This window comes from Micropterus dolomieu, linkage group LG22, assembly GCF_021292245.1.
Source record: "Micropterus dolomieu isolate WLL.071019.BEF.003 ecotype Adirondacks linkage group LG22, ASM2129224v1, whole genome shotgun sequence".
In the NCBI taxonomy this organism is placed as follows: Eukaryota; Metazoa; Chordata; class Actinopteri; order Centrarchiformes; family Centrarchidae; genus Micropterus; species Micropterus dolomieu.
The window spans coordinates 33,927,891-33,950,894 of NC_060171.1; the positions used below are offsets into that span (position 1 = coordinate 33,927,891).

Below are 23,004 nucleotides of genomic sequence, written 5' to 3' on the forward strand. Positions count from 1 at the left end.
CGAATGCAGAAGTCCCTGAAACCTGCATTCTATTGAAAATCCAGCAGGGGGCGACTCTTCTGGTTGCAAAAAGAAGTCCGGCTCCATTAGAAATAATGGGAAAAAGACCCTACTTCTCAGCTGAATAATTACCCCAGTAAACACTTTCCTGATGAGTTTATGGTCTCAGTCGCTAGTTTCAAGTCTTCTTCAATTCAAAATGATGTTCATTTAGAAAATTATGGTCCCATTTATTTTAAAAGCAGAGTATGTTTCGGGGCGGGATTATCTATGATTGACAAGTCGTTACTATAGCGACCTGTCAATCAGGCTAGAGCCGACTCGTACCCGCGGCACTGTGTAAATTTAACCAGCGCCTTTGAAAAAGCTTATTAGGAGTTGGCTGTTCACTTTCTCTGGTGAGGACATTTAGTTTTAAGACTGTTGTTCGCTAGACAAAGTTATCAGCCCTGTTATAATGACAGTCAACGTGAGGTACAGTTGCACCTAGCTAAGCAAGCTAGCTAGCTCCGCACACTGCCGTTAGCTCCGCCGTGTCGTCACTTACGGGCACTTCCTGGTTGCAAAAATTTGACATGGCGACGGCCTATCGACCAAACTCGAGGCTTCAAAACGGCAGTCAACAAACCAACGGGTGACATCACGATGACTACGTCCATTTCTTATATACAGTCTATGGTTTTGCCCAATCTATTTACACCAGAGATTATCTTAACATGAAGTTTGGATTTTTTTCATCTCTGGACTAGTGGTGACTTACTTGATTTGCATTTGTACGGTTCAGCCATTTCATTTACACGTGAAAGCTTCTCCAAGACCTAGGGATAGGCGGGGTCATGGGGCAACACTGACAAACAAAGAACCCTGAACCTGAAATTCCACGGCAGAATTAAAGTTCATTACCTGCAGTGTCTGGAACACCTAAATGTAAATGCTCCATATTTTTAGCGCCTTTGTAGTGTTTGTGACCACGCAAAGTGCTTTTACATCACATTCACCATTCATACACTAAGCCTAAGTGCTCAAACAGAAACTAACATTCACACAATGGTGGAACAGCCACCAGGGGCAATCTGGGGTTCAGTATCTTGGCCAAGAACACTTCGACATGCAGCCTGGAGGAGCCGGGGATTGAACCGCTGATCTTTTGATTAAAAAGTGATCCGCTCTATCTCCTACAAGTGGACCTTGAGGTGAAACTGCTGTCAACTTTGGGGTTGGGTGAATGGCTGGATCAACAACATCTAGGACCTGGAGACATCCTGTCTCTACATTTTAACAATGACCGCAGTCTTCCCATAACAACCAAGTAGTTTTAGTTGCATAAACTTAACCAGACATACTGTGAAGGTGGCAGATCTGAAAACAGCCAAATGAATCATTGTTTGATCTGTCGTGTGGGTGACTTTGGAAGGCACTGACAAATTACATATTTAGGGTGGCTGAGGCTCGGGGTAGAGCGGTCGCCCGCTAACCGGAAGGTCAGTGGTTTGATCCCAGGCTCCCCTATTCTTCATGTCACAGTGTCATTAGGCTAGACACTCAACCTGAAGTAACAGGTGGTTTAAGTTCTCTGATTCAGTCCTCCTCAGCTCTACCAACTTTTATCTGAGAAAACAGTGGTACGCTGCAAACTTAAAGCCAGGTTTCAGAATATCTCTATTCAGAAAACTGTTGGTGACATTACTGACGCAACATACTTGTTTCGATCACTCGACATTCAACTCATGGACATAATTCTACATGCATAAAGCCAGGGAAGAAAAGAGTAAATCAGGAGAGGGAACACTAAGATGTATTGATGTAACAAGTAATTGGAATCACTAGCACTGGCACATATACACAAATGGTTAGGAGACACACACACACACACACACATTCATATACTGCCGCAAACTGATGTTTATTAACATTTTTATGTATGAATTGCATAATGCTTCCTCATGTGCAGACTGAATTTGTGCAAGACCATGAAAGGAAATACCTGTGAGGTTTGCTCGCAGGAGTGTTCCTTTTTGGTTCCACCAAACTCAACTCTACTCGACTGCAAAAACTTGTCATACATTGTTCGTTTGAGCTTGATGAATACCACCTCTTCAGGAGGAGGTGCACATTCATGACATTTGATCATTAGAATAATCAACAACCTTTAAGTGAAACTTATGTAATTTCTTACCTGGACCCTAATGTCCCATGTTTTTGTGTCTAAGTGACTAATGGGGACAACAATTTTTGCTGCAAGGTAAAATTACTGTATTTATCAATTGAGTCATTGACATTGTCATTGGTGCCATTGACAAGAGTGATATAGCAACAGTTTCTGGTAACAAAAAGGATCTTACTCTTTCACATGGTCTCTCTCTGTAGGGATCACCACCATAATGTTTTTGCTTATAATACCAATCTGAGCTTATCAGTGGCAAAAACAAGCACTTTAGTGGACATACTGTATATTGACGATGTGCTATTGCCTAGAAGGATTACATTGTAGCCCTGTTTTGCTGCTGCCAATTTCAGTATTCTCTTATTTAGTTAAATTAGTTCCCAAAACATGGGGAAATATGTTTTCCTTCAGTTATTTTTTAAGGCTACACATTCTACTTTATTTGCAAACAAGTTTCATCCACAATACGTGCCAATTAAGAATTAATTTGTTCATATGTGTGGGCCTAATATTTCCATTCTTTGCTTGATAATGACCAGTGATGGCTTGTACTGACTCCATTAATAAAATTTACGTGCTTTTCATTTATATACTGGAAGAGTTTGATGGATTTAAACAGACTGTTTAGCTTTAAGTTGTTATTTGTTTTGTCTGGCTACTACTGTAGCTATATGATTTAAATCCATCTACTAAATATCATCATTATAATTATTATCCATAAAGTGTGCCCCCAGTGTCAATACAGATTTATGTGTTATGTTTATTTCAAACAAACCTCTGTCTTTTACATTGTAAAGCAGGAATAGCTAATTTTCTTACAAATAGGTGTTTGGAACAGGAACATTGATATCATGAAGAGATGGGGTAGCTGTTGTATGATATTAATCGGTGACTGAGAACTTGCTATCAGTCCAAGCATCGCAGTTCATAAATGTTCATATTCTTTAGTTGAGGGCACTTCAGTTCAGTTACTCCCAGTTACTAGACCTGTTCCTAGTCACTGACTGTAGTTCCCTTTGCTCAGTATGTAACAGCAAGTTTATGCATCGGCATTTATGGAGGTCGACATTCTAATAAATAAAACTGTGAGTGTGAGTCAGTGCCTGTGTACATGAGCTTCCGTTTTTATTGTAAAAAAGTAAAATAATAATTGGACTGTGTGTGCAGGGCCTGCAGACAGGAACCAAGGAGCTACAGGAGATGGGCATGAAGTTCTGCCAAAGCTTGCTGTCTGTAACCAAAGACATGAAGGCTCTTTACATCTGGAGACTTATCAACCACATCGACTTGGACCACAATATCCTGGACCACAAGTCTCACAAGTAAGACACCATCCTCACAAGGCCTGCCATGTCCATTTTTGTCTAAATGCCATCAAAATGGTAGAGTGAGAACATTGGTATACTGGCCCTAAACTTCAACAATGACAGAGTTGAAGGTTAGGAATTTAAGTTTGTGTTACAACTGAATTTAAAATTAACTGGATGATATAAACAGGATAAGTTAGAGTAAGGATTATACAATGCAAACAAAGCTTGCAGTCATATACTGCAAATGGAAATGTTTGCATCTAGCACTGACACAAGTGAAATACATTATAAATAATTACTGCATGTGTAAAAGTCACATACCTTATTGTAAAGAATACATTTTTTCTGCCCATCTCTTGCAGTCTACAGGCAGTTTTGTAGCAGTGATTTTGAGTTTTGCAAGTCTGGAATTGTTGTGATGTGAGAATTTCAAATGGTATACTATGGGTTTTAAAATGCACGGATAATAAATCATATTCCACTGCTTGCCTCGAAGGTTCTACAGATTATTTCAACGATTCATCGATGCATTGTTTGAAGGTGTGTTCACACTGAAAGCGAATCCAGCGTTTTGGCCAGCTTGATTACATACAAGTCAATGCAAAGACGCGAATTCCTGCAAATTTGTTCTGGGCGGCACGAAAGAGGCGTTTGTCACGACATTTGCTGGTTCGCGTGAGTTGAGATTTTTCAACTTGGCCGAGAAACTCGCTTGATGTGATGTTGCGAAAGCCTATCAGCGGTGACATTGTCCAAACATCACCGGCGCTTCGGAGCGTTGTTTGGAGAGGACCTGGCGAGCGGTGTAACGATGGAGAGCTGCTAAAGAACGGGGAAGTGTATGGGGAGCAGCGCTGCAGCTTTTAGACAAATAAACACCAGTAGTCGTTCTGGATTATGCTCTGACAATTACGCCATTTACTTGCAGGAGGAGTTTAGAGTTAACTGCTTTAATTAATTGCTGAGTTCAGAAACTGTGTGTCTGTAACTTTATTCCAGCTATCGTTGTACTTTAATGTGAACAGGTTAGCATAGCATAGCCCAGCTTGATCCGAACTCCATTCAGAAAACAAACATTTTAAAAGTTGTTGTCCTGTTGACTTGCTGACAGACCTGACAAAGCATTAATTCATATGTCTTGTATGTATATCTTATATGTATTGTAGTTATTTCAGCATCAGTTTGATCCATTTATTGCAATTAAATCACAGCAAAAGGTTTACTTTGGGTTCATACAGCTGTAGTATTCGCGGGTTGTGTTTATTTGCTTATCAAGTTGTGTGTGTGAACACTCAAAATGTCCAGCGGTCAAACTCGCGCGAGTAAAGCGAGGCGAATATTAACTTCGCTTTCAGTGTGAACACACCTTAAGAAGTACTTTTACTTGGCGGCGGCGGTGGTGGATGGACTGTAACATTACCGAGTTATTGTTTTCTTTTAGCTTGAAATAATCCCATACTTTGGACACTTTCTTCTTCGTCCCTCACTATTTTCTCCCTCTTCCTCCACTTTGCAAACAGCGCCATCATAATCACGTCGTGTTCACACAGCGTAAGCGCGGCAGTATTAAATGTGTGTGCACAGTGTGCTATATAGTTCTATGGATTAAACGAAGCCTCGATGCAAAGAATTTGTCGATGCATTTTAGTAATCTACTTAATCGATTAATTGTTTCAGCCCTACACATAGCCAGCTGTAACCAGGGTTTAGAAATTAGTAAAGTCCAGATAATATTTTTGTAATAGAGCTTATTTATGGTAATTCATACCAAAATTATACCTAAACACAACCAAATTTCTTCACTATGGTCACACAAACCAATGATCTATAAGGAAATACAAAGAGACCTGTTTGCAAAACAGACTTGCTCTCCTCTTCTGTGTGTGTGTGCGTTGTGCTGTGAAGGCTTAAACCACACAGTGCACACACAAACTACAGGCTGATCATAGTCTCTCTCTCCACTGCTTTGCTCACTAAAATAGCATAAAATAAGAGATACAGACACACAAGTTAAGATCGGGTATTGCAAACAGGGTGATCTTGGTATACTAAACATGCATTAAGCTAAATGTTTTCTGAAATGTAGCCTACAACTGTCATCACAGGATCATGCTGTTGGAATGACATGTGCAGACTACATAATGGGCACTATTGTTACTATATGACAGCATAAAATACAGCAGGTTAGTACTGAATGCAGAGGATGCTCTGGTTGATATTACAGCCTAATAATTTGATGTTCCACAGCTGAGGGGCCCAGGCAGCAAAGGCCTCGTCACCTTTAAGCTGCTTTTCGACCAAAGGAACTATACCCCGGAACTAGGAACATTTGGAGGAAATCACTGCATTTCCACCGAAGGGACCAGGGTCTAAATTTAGTTCTAGGGTCTTCATTTTACCCCCCAAAAAGTCCCTGCTCGAGGGGGTAGTACTTTCCAAAAGTACCGGTACTTTGGGGGGGGCGGGTCTTGCCTTGCAGTCTGGGCGAGTAGAGGCTACTGGCTTTAACTGGAGAATGTCGGCTGTTTTTCTACGACTGCTCCTCTCTTTTGTACACTTTGTACGGCGTATAGGTCAGCTGGTTAATTTGCCTAATCTTCGCAGGTCTTTAGACCACAGTGGAAACGCACACAACAGTGGGCTGAAGGGACCTTTTAGTTCCTTGAAAAGAGATCTGGGGACTTAAAAGTTTTTAAAGTTTGGTTGAAACACGGTTTTGGTGAAAGGTCCAGATTTAGGACCCACCAGTAGGGCCAGAGGATCAGGCTCATAGGGAGTTAGCAGATGTCAGATTTAGGCAGGAGCCTTACAATGCCCAATGACCTGATCTCTGTTAAATGTCTCAGTTGGACAAAGCAGGACAGCACCACTTTACCTGAGTGTCAAAAGACAACTGTGAGTCAAACTAACACCTAGTTTAGTTACAGGCTTAACGAGAGATTGTTAATGGTGCTAGTGCTGGAGGGGTCATTATAACTAGTATATTGGTATCACATAACCTCTACAACAAAATAATAGTAAGTAGGGTTGTTTTAATAAGAGTGTTTTTCCATCTTGTGAAATCTTTTTTTTTTTTTGGCCCTTGAAGTAGAGAGTGCAGCATCTTACCAACAAAGGAACAATGTTCTGATGGAAGAATCCTTTTCCCACTTCTACAGTGTGTGTGTGTGTGTGTGTGTGTTTGCATGTAGCACAAGACATGAGATATGAACGCTTGCGTTTGATAGCACACACACACAGGCACTTGTTGTTTCAGATATGCTGTGCGGTGGATTCCTTACTGCAGTGTTTGATGTGTTGATCTGACATGCAGCTGAATGGCTTCTATTGATTTTCAGACACCCGTTAAGTCTACCTTATGAGCTGACAGCACAAGGTGTGGGGAGGTCTTCTCACCTGAAAACACACATCTGTATTGTATTTGTTGTTCAATTACATTTAATTTTTTCACTTGACTCTAATCTTATTAGTCTTTCTTTCATCCCCTTCTTCTTCTCCCTTTCTTTTTTCCTGTGTTCCTTTGATCCACTCTTGACACATTACCACTTCTCTGGTTTATTCTCATCTTCCTTCCTCTTGCCCGTCTCCCTTCTATCAACACATTACTTGGTCTAGGTGTGCTGCATGCTTGTCAGAACAGCTAAGCAATATTATTCATAAAATGTTGTCCGCCATTTAGCTGTGAATAAAAAAAGATCAGTGATTTTTTGTCATTTAAAGAAAACGACATGCTACACATTTATTGCATGTGACATCTATGTGTGACTATCCACCTCTCTCTGAATTACTCATAAGAACACTGCTAAGAATTGAAAAAAGTTAAAAGGAAACAAATTATTGCCTCAAAGCTGGCTTAAAAGTTATTTAACAAGCATCATAGTCCTAATTTGAGTGAAGTGTAGGACCACTGACAGAATAGATTTCTTATTTAAGAATATTCTCAGATAAATTCACATTGAATTGTGAAATTCCTAAGAGGAGTTTACATTCTAACAGACATTTGACAATAAAGAATTTTCAAGAGAATACATTATGATATACACCAGGGGTCGGCAAATAAGTCTGGCATCTGAAAATAATTTTTCAAGCTGTTACATGGCAGGCAGAACAGTAAAATTATTTCAAATTTGGATATTCGTGTGTACATTTAGCTCAGTCGGTAGTGCGCGTGACTCCCGACGGGAGGGTGTTATGACCAATCCCCCCTTGTTAAACAAATTGTTTGTAAGGACACTTTTGCACATGCTCACAAAAAAGCGTGTGCTGCAGTGTGTGTGTGCTTCCCGGCGTTTGATCCGCATTCATAAGCCTATGGACGCTTATTTCCCCGAGGAAATTCAGGGGAATCCAATCACACCTTTACTGACAGCTTTTTCACAGGTGTGTCAAGGAAGCCATAGACTCTTCTGAATGTCCTTCAGATATTTTCCAAGTAAAAGCTCTCAATAAACTCGACATAAAGCATTGCTGCAAAAATGTTCTCACGCTTTTATTTTGGAGGCACAATCACTTCAGAGAAAGTGATTAGGTGAATAACTGTAGCTGTCATGACTGAGATCTATTTCAGCACCAGGCTCTATCAATTTATTTATTTTTTAATTTGCTGCTATCAAAGCAATCTGGCCACGGGCCAGTTCTGGCCCCGCCATGCGCCCAATGTCAGCTGGGATTGGCTCCAGCCCCCCCGCGACCCTGTACGCAGGATAAGTGGATGATGATGGATGGATGGATGGTTTTGGTGTTGGTCGGGGGGGTTGGGGGTGCTCCGCCAAGAAGATTTTATGTTTTCCAATGAAAAATATGTAATTTCTCATCATATTGGGCCATTATTTTCACCATATCTCTGAACAAATTGTTGGAAAAGCTAGAGCAGATAATAAATAACAAACAGCCAAAGATCAGTCTACTGGAGGAACTACAACCTTTAGATCTGGAGAAAGTAATTTGGTTGGTTCTGTTGCTCCACAGTGATTTTACAGTGATGGCACAACATGTTTTGGGCATCACCCCTAAGCCTTAACGGCAGGAAAACCCTGCTAATATGACCTCAGAATCATTATAGATAGGACTGTTCATGTTTGCCTTTTGTGTCTTCATTTTTACAGCTTCTGACATTTATCTGTAGACATTAATATAAAAAATAGGCAGCATGAGAAACCTACTCCCTTCTGAGGTGCATTTTATTTGCACATTAAAATCCAAAAAGAAACATCTCCTCATTAGCTTAAAAGGACTAGTTTGCATCACTGATGTTCTCAACATTGGACAAGTAGGCAGTAATAAAATACAGCTTCCAGTTACTTTCTATAAATTGAGCTAATGTTAAGTTACATAGCAGCTATGTAGCTGCTGTAGAAGCTGCTCAGCTCAGTCTGAAGGGGAGATGTTGGCTAACTTAGCGCTAACCGGCTTCACTTTTCCAGCAGGTGGGAAACAACAGACTTTTCTTGGTCCTGAGAAGCTGACACACTGTAACAGACACCGTACATCACACAATCAGATCATCAGCATTGCTGCGTTTGTCCTGTGGCAAAGAACCATGGCAAAGTGTCATCACCACCTTCACTTTAGCTGAAAACACATTACTACGTAAAGTCAGTGGTGAGATGACGTCCCTCACCAACTCGCTGACAAAGATTATTCCTGTGCTGTCCAGCCCATCGTCAAATAATTCAGAAACATTCTTCCTCTCCTGCTGTGGCGGTTTTGGCGGCCCGCGGGCGCACACATGCACACATGCACACATGCACACATGCACACATGTAGGACTGATAAGAGCATTTATGAAGAACTGAACCCATAAGGATTACCAATACAAGTGTGTCAATAAAATCCTAATGATCCCAACTCGTGAGAAAATGTCCGGCCCATCTCTGTGTCCTGGTTTTAAAACCCGGCCCAATTGAATCTATAATTGAATAGCCCTGGTCTACAGTGATCATAGTAATATATCTTCCTTGCGACGAAATTAAACTGAAATACATTAAACTGAACGCAGCACTGTAGACAATATTTTTTCTTTGTACTCCATGTTTCCTTTGGAGATTGCTGGAAATTGTTCTGAGTAAATTATTATCATAATTTAATAATGCATTGCATTTAAACAACACAAAAAGCGAGAACAGTAGCCTACTGGTCCTACCAGGCTGGACATGCAGTCTGCCTAAATATGTATCCCCCTTTATAGCACAGATGATGGCCTACCATCAAGTAAGTTATAGTGGGATACAAAATACAAACTGGGATCCAGAGAATGTCTAGTACACTAGAGCTTCTACTGTTCATTAAGCCTTACGAAGAAGTGTTGCATCAAAGAATGTTCTGTAACTTGAGCTAAAGTTAACAGGAATGTTTTTTTTGTATAATGTCATTTAATAAAACTATAACTAAGTCACTGAAAAGATCCTGTTCCTGAAACAATACCTGCAAATTTATGAAACATGAAATATATACTAAACAAGCCATTTTGAAAGCTTGAACATTGCCTTTGTCTCTTTTGTCCCGGATTGAATGGGCCCCTCTGATAAAACAACTGGCCACAGCCTGGCCCCCTAAATAACATTGGTCTAGAACCGCCACTGAAAGATTTACACATGTCTTCACAGTGCCATCACAAGCCCCTACTAGCAGCTCCTAACCACTTCATAGACCTCTCAAGCTGTCTTAAAAACTGGGAGAGTAAGAGTGATTCTTAGTTTTAAGACATTTGATAACTTGCTTTTATTCTTAAGTTTGAAAATAGGGGTAAATTTCATGAATTGTCAGCACTTAAGACTAAAATGGCACTTTGAGAAGCTTGATAAATACCCGTCCTGGTGCCCATGAGCCTACTATTTAGTGTGTGGCTCTCACCTGATTGGCTAATATTCTAAGTCCTAGTGTCCCCCTGATACGATATTTTTTGTAACCAGTGTGAGTAATGAGTAATTTTGTCTGCTTATTGTCTTCAAGGTTTGCATTTTTGTGACATTGCCTCCAGTCTGTTCTGATATCCCTGGAATCATATTACAGACGTCTTCTGCAACACATTCCTCTAGATGCTTGTAGCAGTTTTGTTTATTTTGACACAATTACAAATACAACAGTAAAAATGGAAATACTAGGGTACAAGACAATTGGCAGGGATAACACAAGTGCAGCACATATTTTCATAGTGCTCCCTGATGATGATGATGATGATGATGATGATGATGATGATGATGATAGCAGAAGAACTCTTGAACATTTAGCAAAGTAGACCCAAGGATTTAAAAGAGACCTTTGTGAAAGGAAGAGATATTAAGGAAGTCTGAGACTGAGTGTGGAGTTAAGGCCCTCCAGTGCTCTGTCCCTCGGACACAGAGGACACAGACTGCCTCCTCACTTTCTTTCTCTGGGTTTCTGTCTTTCTCGTGCACACTTTGTCTCTACACCACATACTGTCTGCCCTTATCGCCTTTTCTTTTCTCACCCCGCCTTGCTTTCTGTCTCTCTCTCAGGGGCTTCTCTGCCTCTTTGAAAAAACACTGTTAGAACTCTTGCTTAGCACTATGATTCACCACTTTTATGGCAGCCTGCCAGGGTCTGCTGCCTGCTGTGCTTAGTGGAATCTATTTAACACTGCGCTGATATTCCCCTTTAGCTACTGAACTAGACTTGAAACTAGCAGCACGTTGCAAGACAAAAGTAACACTGTACTATGATTATTGATACACTATTGCTGTAGCTGCCCACTATGATTCCATTCTGCTACCATTTATCACTGAGCAGGTCCACTGGCGTCATTGTGGCTAAGTGCCTCGCTCAGGGCACATTAGTCATAGACACTGACAGAGCGGCACACAGTCACAATCCTGGATTCAAATGCATTCCTTTACGTAAATCCTAAGCCTTGAAAAAAGGCACTGCCAACCTTTAACACCTGTATACACAGGGCAATAAGCTGTAAAACAAAAACACAATTTTCTCTCATCTACATGTTTCATTTGAATAGATGTCATTGTATGCATAGAGGCTTAAAAATATTTATTATATTAAACATTATAAAAGACAGTTTTAGGACCACTTAGCTAAAACGAATGCAGTCTAATACTACAGCCTTGCCCTAAACACTACCCTTACTGAAAATTTATTGTACCCTGCAGATATGAATGGGGTGAACAAATATATCATAGAAACACTGAGTATAAGGCCATACAGATCAACACCACTACAGATGACCGTACATTTGAGTCAACAACTCTCTAAACAGTCTCAACACAAACTGAACGTTAACTTTCATGAAGGGAGGACTTATTTCATGATTGTAATGTATATTCACAGTGTGTATATATAATATTATATACAGTATATTATAATGAATGTTGCAGATTTTCTTAACTCCAAAACCATTGAAATCATTCACGACCCTCTTGTGATTGCCACTCCATTGGACTACTGCCTTCCTAGTAGCAATCTTTGTAAAGATTAACTGATATGGTTTGACACTTACAATAGCATATGTCACTGTAACAAGACAGAACCCCAGCAGCCTCTTGTGGCTGCAATGTTTATTAGTCAGAATTCTGATATTAAATCCTGGGCTCTTTTGGCCTTGAGTGAATGTGTAACTGCTCTAAAAATATTTGAACAGGGTCAGGGCAGTTACAAGTGATTAGAGTTGGAGAATATGATGACCCTTTCTCCACAGAGCTGAAAGGACATGCTCAGATAGATGTGAATCATAAGTGTAAAGTATCACATCACTGAACACAGGATCCCTGTGTTTCCTGGGAAATGTCACAATCAGTCTGTCAAAATAAAAGCTGCACATTCTCCTTTCAAATGAACCATGAAGGTTTGAGGCATGAATCCCACTTTGGATGCCATTCATAAATGTGTTGTGGGTACAAAAAAAGGAGACTAATTTAAAAATTGACTTTGGACAATCTCTGACACAACAGAAAGCATATTATTGTTGATGTCACAACACAAAATTGGCGCGACACATCCATGAGATGTTATTTAAACCAGCAATTGATTTGGCCGCTTGGAGGCAGCAGAAACAAGTAGTGAGCACATTGACTTATCATCATAAAGAAGCAGCTATATTTTGGGTATAAAGGGTATAATGTCATTGTTGTGTTCACAGCTTGGTTTGCATGTCTGATGACCCTGAATCAATAATCTAAAAGCTAAGGACTTCAGCATGTTCAATCATGATAGTTTTGAAGTTGCTTCATAGCTGGAATTATCTGAAAATTCTTGCATCTTGAAAGAGAATGGAACCTTTTCCCAAGCTATGATGTATGCTTTTCGCAGTAAGGTGTTAAGTAATATGGCTGTAGATCTGTACAAATGTCTCTTTAAGAGAAGAACAGGAGTGTAAGTTCAGTTATATTATGTAAAACATAATATACTGTATGAGATCAGGGAGAGCAGCAGGTGAAATAGCAAAGGTTCAATCTGCTGTTTCAGCAGAGTAGTACTGGGAGGTTTTAATCTGTTGTGGACATACCCACTACTCCCACTATAATCCTCCGTCCTTTAAAACAGTTTGCTTCATCTGTCGTTCTAAGAGTAAGTAGACCTCTACAGAACAGAATGAGTTAGAAACAAACACATTTATTGAATAGGGTAAGTGCATTTGAACTAAACTGTCTGTGCTTGTTCTGATCCAGCATCTTGTCTACTGACAAATTGAAGCATAGCGCCTGTAAATTATAGATAACAATACTATTATTAATTGTATCAGGCTCATTCAAACTGGTTCCCCAAGGTTTCCTTTAAAACATTTTTAAATATAAAATACTAGTTATACTATGGCTTGACTGAATACTTAATTTACTGAGAGATGTGCATCCATATTGCCCAGCTAATCAACATTTTAAACACATCATGCATGGGACATTAGAAAGCAATTCTTGGTGTTTGAGACAGAGAGAAACATGTTGCACTTCACAAAGATCTTCCTGTTTTATCCTTTTCTCCTGCACCTTAATATGACGATTAATAACACAAATATGGAAAATCAGTGGAAGCAGGTCCCACCGTCCCCTACAAAGGACATGGCCTTAAAAGTGTATTATAAAAAGCTTTTAACATGCACCTCTAAAATCTTATAGTTAAAGGGGCTATATGTAAGTTATTGATTTTAATAAATCAAATTTTCATTGCCTTATTGTCAATGGGCTCAAAACTCACTTAGAAATGAAGCACACGCCTGTTTTCTCCGTTGCTTGCATCAGCCACTATTCTGCTTTTAATGTGAGGTCTCCGGGTTGGATTCAACCCTGTGCACGCTCCCGAGCCTCTCTCTGACTACAGCAACAACACGGCAGCTAACGACATGCAGTCCACTAGCACTATAAAACAACCAGCTCACAGCAAAACACAGGCTCCACGTAAGGATACAAAACAACAATAAAGGTTTATGTGCTGAAGCCCATCAGACCAAACAGGTTCAGATGATGTCGAGTAAGAACACAGTGAGCATTAGTAAAGCTGGAGAAACACAGAGAAAGTCACGTTAGCTCGCAGGCTAACGCCGAGCAGTTGCTAATGTTATCCGGTGCAAAGTTATATCGCTTTCCACATAAATTCACCAACTAACACCACCCATGTTACTATCCTGTGTACCACTGGTATGTCAAAGTGTTGATTTAGCCTGCAAGAAAGGATGTAACGGTAAAAAGCAAATGTGGAGCGATTTGTTTACTAACGTTAGCCTATAGTGATGCAGCCAGGAGCAGCTAGCTAATGCTACAGTAGCTCGGACCTGCCACTGTTTGCTTCGTAACGTTCAGTTTAGGTTTATTGTGGTTTTACCAATACTCAGGTACACAGCTTCTCCACCTCTCAGTCGCTGTAACTAACGTGACCCACATAACATAAAACACTGCAACAAAACGGTCACAACAACACAGAGGAAGAGCCATCCTATATCACTAGTTACAGTAAAGTTACTTACTGCGGTCTGACTGTTATAAAGTGTGACACAGTCTCGTTATATTCAGTCCAGCTCACTACCCGTTTCGTTATCATCCAATACATGTAGTTGTGCTGACATTGCTGAGCCTCCAGTGGAAGATTCACAGATAATAAAGATAGTTACTGAGAAGCAGCAGGCGAGCTAACGCTGTAGCAAGTCGGCTAAATGCAGTAACTTAAATGTAACGTGATCATGTAACGAGCATGGATTAGTTCAGCCTGCAGCTGATAAAACTATTACTGTAACGTTGCAGTAGGAGTTTACCTGAGTTTCCAGCTCTGTCTGTTCTCCCTGTCTGTCTATAGTCGCTGTCACTCTGCCTTTTTTCGGGAGTATTGTGCTGATATGTGGCTCGCTGCGCTGAATGAAAGGTACGGCGCCAGAGTTGATCTGCCTCTGAGATGGGAATGTTTAAGTAACAGAGCCTGAACATGTCTGGAGAAAAGCCACAGCCTGCATGCTGGCGTTCCTGCATTTATTGTGGTATTTCTGTATGAAAGTGGTTGTGTTTCGGATTCTGCTCGCTCATGACTTCAAGCGAGCACGTGTACGAGCACACGCCTGGTTGCAATCTTAGAACCACGCCGCTAGTGGCCGCTGGAAACTACATCAGGAGGCTTTCATACATAAAAAGCAAAAACCTTATCAACAAAACAAACATGATATTTGTATAAATTGTATCATTAGCCTCTCTTAGGGCCATAGAAGCTGGTTGGTGTGATTCCCATCATTTTGAAGAGACAGAACTTTTTATCTTTTGGCCACACCTCTATCTGTACTCTACCCAGTACATGAGGACTCAAACAGGTTACATGCATGGTGTCTGAAAAAGAGCCCTCAGTGCCATGTCCCCCACAGAGGACAAAAATGAATCTCAGAAGGCTTATAACAGTGTAAGGTTACATGGCTAAGCACAGGGCTGTTTAGCTATTTAGCGTGTGCTGTATTTTAAATGTCTGTGAATAAATTTGTGAATTACTGTACTGATTATACTTATTTTGTATCTGTAGTTCTCAGCCAAGACTAACTTGCTGTGGTAATGTCAAGATCCACAAAGACTTTTTGAGTCTTTCCTTGCTAACTAAATGCTTTGAACTTGGCACCGCTACACAGATCACATCCATATGTGTCGATTTGCCCTTAAACACAAGAGAGAAACTTTAAAGCTTCCACTCTGCGTGTTATCTTTGTTCTGATCGTGTGTGTTCATGCTCGTGCATGCAAGACAAACAGAGGCATGACAAAGAAGATCACACATTTTTATACTTTATTTGCTTCTGCAGTATCATCACATTTCATCAGGAATCCAATTTTCTGAGCAGTCCAACATATTCAAGCAGATCACACTTCATCATGGGTGTACAGTATTCAAGGGTAAAGAAGCAGTCCGGGGGACGGCATGATAGGCACTGTTTGTGATTATTAACAGTGACCTAGAATGTTCTCCGCTCTTGTCACGCATTTCATAAACTCTCTGTATTTGTTCATGGTTGAGATTTCCTTTGTGAAAGTCACAGAGGACATTAACTAAGGAGTCCGAGTTTGTGCACTCCACACATAGTATAGGTCTGAGATCATGTACTGTGTATTCTGCAAGTTGGCCTGCGGTGGAAAGTATATTCCGACCACAGTGAATGAAGCAAACTCACAGGGAGAGTAGAACAGTCTGCAGTTTATGACTAAATAGTCCATCAGGAGAAAAATACTGTTGAATCATATCCTTAAGAATAAAACGGAAGATGAATAAAGTCTCGGTGTTCTCTACCAGAAGTTAAAGTTCATCCAGTTTGTTGCACAGGGAGTACACGTTGAAGAGAATTCTAAGAGAAGTCTACACTGTTTCCCTCTCCTCCAGTGTTTCACTGCATGAGCAAAGGTGAGAGCACCTTTGACTAGAATGTCCAATAATTCCACTGATGACATGAGAAAAGTGGGGAATAAGTCCACTGATGTTGTTTCCCTGATGCTCATGAGCTCTTCTCTGGTGAGAGAGCTCCAGGTATAACAGCAGAAAACGTCTCGGGTTACGTATGTAACCCTTGTTCCCCGAGAAGGGTGACGTCGGTGACGTCACAATGGGAACGAGATACCCACTTAGGCCGCGCCGAAACACTGCCTGCCCCCAGCGTGCAGAACCTCACGGCACGGGTGCCGGGTGCAGAAGGAAGGTCCAGACTGTAAAACCGGATAAAAGTGTGAGCCGCGTCAAACAAATCGAGTAGAGTGCGCCCTCTGGTGCTGAGCAGCGTCTCGACTGCTCCCCTCATGGGGCCAGACCCATAGCTGCCACAGGGCGGGGTGCGGGTGAAAGATCCGGCCCTCCGCCTGGGACAGCAGGTCTCTCCTCAGAGGGAGAACCACAGGGGACAGTGCGCCGTCTCTCGGGACGCAAACAAGCCATCGACTACTGTGCGCAGGACCCACGGGGAAATGTTTGCGAGGGTTCGCCAAGCTTCCGCAAAATTCGCCAAGGGGCTGGTGGCCGGTGTCCCGCGGGAATCCCCGGTGGCGCCCTGAAGCGGAGGACCGCCAGGGAAAGCTCGCCGATGAACCACGGTTTGTGAGCCCAGTCGTGTTCTGGCCCCTCGGGGCGGACAGATCGGTGAGGGCCTGCCGGTGGCTAGCACGCCCGAGCGCTGAAGCGGTGGGAGAAACAACGCCTGTTGCTGGAGCCACCATGAGAGAGGGGATCTCGATCGGCCTCTCTCAGGGGAAGGGGGAAAGGAGGGCCCCTACTCGAAGTCTCAGGACTTCTTCCCCCGGGCCCGGCGAGACTGAATGACGGTCCTCAGATCCGTCTTCCCGGGGGGCTGTGGGCGAGAGCGCCGTCTTGCGTCCCAGGTTGGTTGACGGGGATCCCGTGAAGCGACGCTCTGCTTCTGGTTGCAGCGGTACGTGCTGGACGAAGGCTGCGTCCGCCTTTCTGGAGTCTGACCGGCGGGGGAGATATCGCTCAAACGCCTCTCCCTGAGTTTTGGCGTGCTGGAACCAGTTGACGACAGCATCCACTGCTTCGCCAAACAGGCCACAAGGCGAGAGGGGCGCATCCAGGAGAAAAGCCCTCTCCTGCCTCTGGATGCCCGAGAGGTTGAGCCACAGATGGCACTCCGTAGCCACCAAAGCCGCCATGGATCGGCCGATGGAACGGGTCGTTTCCTTGGTCACACTAAGTCCGTCGCTCTACGGAGCTCAGTCAGGTCCTCCTCAGAGGGACCTCCCCCTACGTCACAGTCCCGAAGGAGATTGGCCTGGTATGACTGCAAGACAGCCATCGTGTGCAGGCTGGCACCAGCTCGACCCGCTGCCATGTAGGCCTTGCCCACCAAATCGGACGTCATCCGACACGGCTTGGTGGGGAGCGCCGGCGTCCGGAGGGATGAGGCGAGGTTGGGAGAGAGGTAGCTAGCCAGTGCCTCCTCCACTCGTGGCATCATTCTGTAGCCGTGCTGTCTGATCTCTGTCACTTTGCCGTAGTCCAGCTGGGGGGACATAGACAGCTGTGCAGAGAAAGGTTTGCTAAGCACATCTAGCTCCTCAGAGCCAGATCGTGCAAGCCTCTCCGGACTCACCCCTCGAGTGGGAGAAACCGAGAAACGGGCTCCCGATCAGGGATGAGGATTCCGCGGACGAGGACCGGAAAAAGGCCTCAGCCGTTCCGCCGGGTTCTCGCGTTGCAATCCCCAGAATCGCCGCGACGCCTCAGCGGCCTGTGCCACGGGGGGAGCGCATCCGACCATCCTTTAGAAAAAGAGCCGCTCAAGACCTCAGCACCCTCAGGGGCAGGGCCTCACAATGGTCGCAGGCAGCCCCCTCGAGAGCTGCCAAAGCGTGTGACATCCCCAGGCACAAGACGCACATCCCATGGGTATCACCTTCCGTGATGAAACACTCACATGGAAAGAAACACTGTCGGAATCGCTTCGACATGATCTGCTTCGTCTCGACTTCAGGTAGGATGATGGAGCTTCCAAACATAGCCAGAGTGCCTGCTGAATAGAAAGAAGATAATGTGTCCTATGTGCCGGCGTGCTTATATACCCCCTCCGGTTACGCTGTCACACACTACCGTTCTAATAACACCAATAGGATTGGAGTAGTTTCATTCATAATTCAGAGTTCCCTCGAAGGGGAACTGAATTTACAAAACAAAACAAACCAACAAGCACCAAAACACAGAGGCGGCCATCCGCAGAGCCATCTTGTCGGCACATTACCAAATACCAGTTGAACTGGTCTGGTATTTTGATATTTTTGTTTTCTACCTAGTGGGGCCAGAACACACACTTTAAGTGCTCGAGATTGGAAGTGTTTGGCCATATCCATGGTTGTCATTTCTGTGGATGATGCAATGGGCCATCAAAGCCCTGGGGTCAACAATAATTGTGTCTATCCATAAAAGCATCTTAATTCTCTTTTGTTGTTTTAGAGCTAACACAAAAACAACCTCATAATTAAGAGACTCAGAGAATCAGCATTTGCAGTGTATTGACTGCACACTGTAGACAAGCTATCCTGCTTTATTGCCATTCACAGACACACACACATAAATAAATAAGTTGTCATTTATATGCTAGACATACACTCTCTGTCCCTTCTACTCCTGCTCATTCTGTCTCTCTCCTCCCTTGCCCCTCCCCTCCCTTTTCTCTTTTCTGTTCCGTCCCTTTTCTTTCCTCCCCCCATTCCCCCTCCCTTTGTCTCTCTTAGCCCTAGATCAGTGTGCGTGTCACGTCCTCACTGTCCCAACAGCATCCCCGTGTGTTTCTACATGCTCTCCCACACACACTCGCTGACACATGCACCCACCAAGCATCCCAGGAGGTGTGTGTATAATCAGATAACTGGCTTTCTGTCAGCTGTCAATCACAGTGACTGTAACTGAGTGCAAGGTCACACTGACCCTGACCATAAAACATATTCAAAAACTACAAGTTGTTGGATGTGATTGTGCAAACTAACTTTCTTCAGACCCACACAATTCATTTTGAAATTCTAGGCGTCCAAAGACACAAAATACATCGGGGTGAATTCAGGAAAAATGTGTATAGAATATTTTTACAGACATGTAGAATATTTCAGTTTGATGGACTGGTAGCATCATACACTATAACATCTTGGTTAGAAAAATTCAACTCACTGTAAACACCAGATGGAATCCTAAATAATATCACAATCAATAGTAAACAATACAAATGCAAAAAAAAAACATTTTCAGTGCACCCCTTCTTTGCGGCACAAGGTTTGGTTGGAGGCATGAGCCCATCGCACTACATCTGATCTAGCAAAAGAGGGGACAAAAAGGTGGTTAGGAGGACTGTTACCTGGGTCAGGTTCATCCTTCTGTGCTTTTCTGATCCTTTCTTCAGTCCTCCCAGTGACCGCACCAGAGTCCAGTAACGGCTGGGGATTCTCGTCTTTACTGAACCCTCAGGAGAGAGCATTAGGTTTCACATTACTGGAGCCAGGTCTGTAAGCAATGGTGAAACTTAAACGGCCAAACTGAGCCCATCTAGCTAGGCAAGCATTTAGGCGTTCGGCAGAACTAATATTTTCAAGATTTTTATGATCTGTCCGTACCACAAATGGCCTTTCAACCAGTGATGCCATTACTTCAGCGCTGTTTTGATAGCTAAGAGCTCTCGGCCCCTGACATCATAGTTGCTTTCTGCAGGGGAAAGGTGATGGGAAAGAAAAGTACAGGGATGCAATTTCTCATCAACAACTGAACGTTGGGAAAAAACAGCTCCAACTCCGATATCTGAGGTATTGACTTCTACCACAAACTGCCCAGTGGTGTCTGGCTGGAAAAGGATGGGAGCCTCAGTAAAGGGTTTCGTCAGCACAGAGAATGCTAACTCAGCTTGTGGGGACCTGGAGGAGAGACAGAGTGGGCATAGCAAAGGCAACTAGCAAGGCACGAAGTGCGTGAAATGGAAATTAAATGTTAAGTGAGTCTTCTGAAATAAAGAGTTCAAATCTGACGTCTTTTAAGAGTTTTATTCTTTGCAGAGGGTCAGACAAACATATAGAGTGCAACCAGTCTGCAGAGTGTAAGACAAAGAGCCAGTGATGAAACACGTGTCTTTATATTCTAATGTTGTTATGCAGATCTCTTAGGGAGGAAGGGTGTAGGAGCCTACTGCCCTGAGATGAAGGCCTATCAAGGACGGTCAGATAAGGAAACCCTCTAACGAGCTACTTTCCCATGGGAACCTTCACCTCGCTGCAACATAATAAAATGATCAAACACCACACAGTGAAACAGACGCCTATATTAATGCAGCATTAAAGTTAACAGTGAACACATGTAAAATATCTAATTTTCATCACAATCTCTGATTTGCTTTCCTAACCTCACGTCCTCCATGGTCACCTTCGTTTTTTCTTTTTAATGTAATTTAACTATCAAGATGTAGAGTATGTGTAACCCGACAACTTAATGCTAATTTTTTCCTCAGCTAACTTTCACCGTCACTTTCTGCCACTCTCGCTCTCACATTCGCTCGCCCACACACAATGCACTGTAACCATAGACTTTGAACAATGAGGAAAGAAAGCTAGCCAGGCGGCATTACTGTGATGAAAATCATTTACGATCATGTAAGATTTTAGCAGTGACCGCCCCCCACTTCCAAAAAAAAATCTTCATTAAAGATTTGAAGATTTTTCAAAACGTTACTGGTCTTTGAAGTCGAAATACAACAAAATATATTTGAACTAGCGAAAGACAGAACTACAACACCACGGGCTGCGGGAGCATTTCATTGGAGGTAGCATTACAAGGACGTGGGCTTCCCGCATGTTCTGGTTGTCTTACCAAGTAGAGGTGTCAGTGAAGGTGGCAGAATCTCTCCCGAACATCATTTCAGCCATCTTAGTGTTTGCTCTGGGTCATTGAAAATGTCTGTTACCGATAGCCAGCACACCTTTGACCTTCCATAATCACTACTCCTCCTGGTTGAAAGATAAAGCATTGCAACTGATTTCCGCACATGGAGCTTAGGGGCGTTACGAGGGAGCGCTGTATCCACTATGTCATCAAGGGGATCGCATACCAACCAAGTGCAGAGCAGGGACCCAGCAGGGATCAGCTATGGATCAGCCTTCCACAGTTGATTCTATATTTTAAAAAACTAGTTAATGGCATCAACACTTCTGTCATATGTAAGCACTTCATATTCTTCAGTCACCACTCTGAGAACATGCTATACCTGTGGGTTGTACTTCTACTGCTTTTTAAACCTTATTTTTTCAGCGATATTTATCAATTTTTACTGCTGATTCTCTCCCCATTCATTCAGACAGGGGCCTGGTCTTCTGAAATAGCTGCCCGGAGGCATTGCCAAGATGGCTGCTGAGTGGCGGGATTTGCCTATATGGACTTTGGCAATAACGCAACATAACACTCTCCTCTTCTGTTCTCTCATGTAGCTGTTTTGAAGATGATGAGCCTCCATGTGTCGAGGAGATTGAGTATTCCACAGACTGTCCAGCACTTACAGGCACTGATCTGGATTCAGATGTCAACAGCAACATGGCCAGTGCTGACAAAGAGGAGGAGGGCGACGAAGGACACAGGGGAGCAAAATATCGGCAAGGCAGCGTCAGCCAATCGCAGCAGTCAGGCGTTAAGAGCCACCTATTCCCCCACCTGATCAGACAGGCGTCCATCGAGACACACTGCAATGGTGTGAGCATTGCCACTGAACAATTCACGAGTTAAAGGAATATTTGTAAATTTGGGGATTTTGATTTGTTACTATAGATAGAGATGAGACCCTTGGTTTTCTAAGCATTGTAAGCTTCCCTCCGTGAAACATAGCAGATTGAACACCTGGGTAAATGATACATGTTTTGGGATAACGATTTCTCTTTCAGCCTCACCGCAAGCTTGTGAGTGAAGATCTGACTACAGCTACATTACAGTCAGAAATCTATTAAAATGTACGACATGTTTATATGCTGATTATAAATGATATATAGGGGGACTTAAAGTGAAGTGTGACTTTAAATACAGGTTTTACAGAAATAAATGTGTGAAAAGCTTCAAACCCAGGTGTGTTTCCAGTTTACAATACAACCATAGACGGTATCCAGTATTCGCCTAAGGAAAATAATACACTTAACCAGAGGCAGCAAATCAACATATTGCTTAGGAATAAAGACTTGGAGTGGAAGTGTTGAGTTTGTTTCCATTAGTGCATGGGGTAGAGACTGACTTTGTTGGGTGTAATCCTATATACACCACTTAAACATGCACATTAATATACTCTGCATAGACAGATATTCCATTATGAATTTGCACATAGAAACTGAATACAGCCTTTCAAATTGTATTACATTGTATCTGAAAGATGTCTATGAAGATTCTCAGTCATCCAGGTCATAGTTATCCAACGAAGGTTAAAATCAAGGGCAACTGGACTTGGTTGAAGATACTGGAAGACGTTTCGTCCCTCATCCAAAGGACTTCTTCAGTTCTGACTGACTGGCAGGGAAACTCAGCTATTTAACCTCAGTGGGGTCATTGGCCAGGGTCATCGATACCGCTGGTTCGTTAGTGTTCCTTGTTGCTGTGACAA

General features: G+C 42.7%; 1 protein-coding gene across 1 annotated transcript in view; it reads left to right on the plus strand.

Annotated features, from left to right (window-relative positions):
* Positions 1 to 22,429, plus strand: part of LOC123962517 (cytosolic carboxypeptidase 4) — a 206,071-nt gene extending 183,642 nt beyond the window's left edge. The window contains exons 26-27 of the mRNA XM_046038694.1: positions 3,332 to 3,486; positions 21,854 to 22,429. Of these exons, the coding sequence (XP_045894650.1) occupies positions 3,332 to 3,486; positions 21,854 to 22,145 (447 nt within the window). The 3' untranslated portion in view covers positions 22,146 to 22,429. The remainder of the gene's footprint in view (positions 1 to 3,331; positions 3,487 to 21,853) is intronic.
* Positions 22,430 to 23,004: the final 575 nt, after the last annotated feature.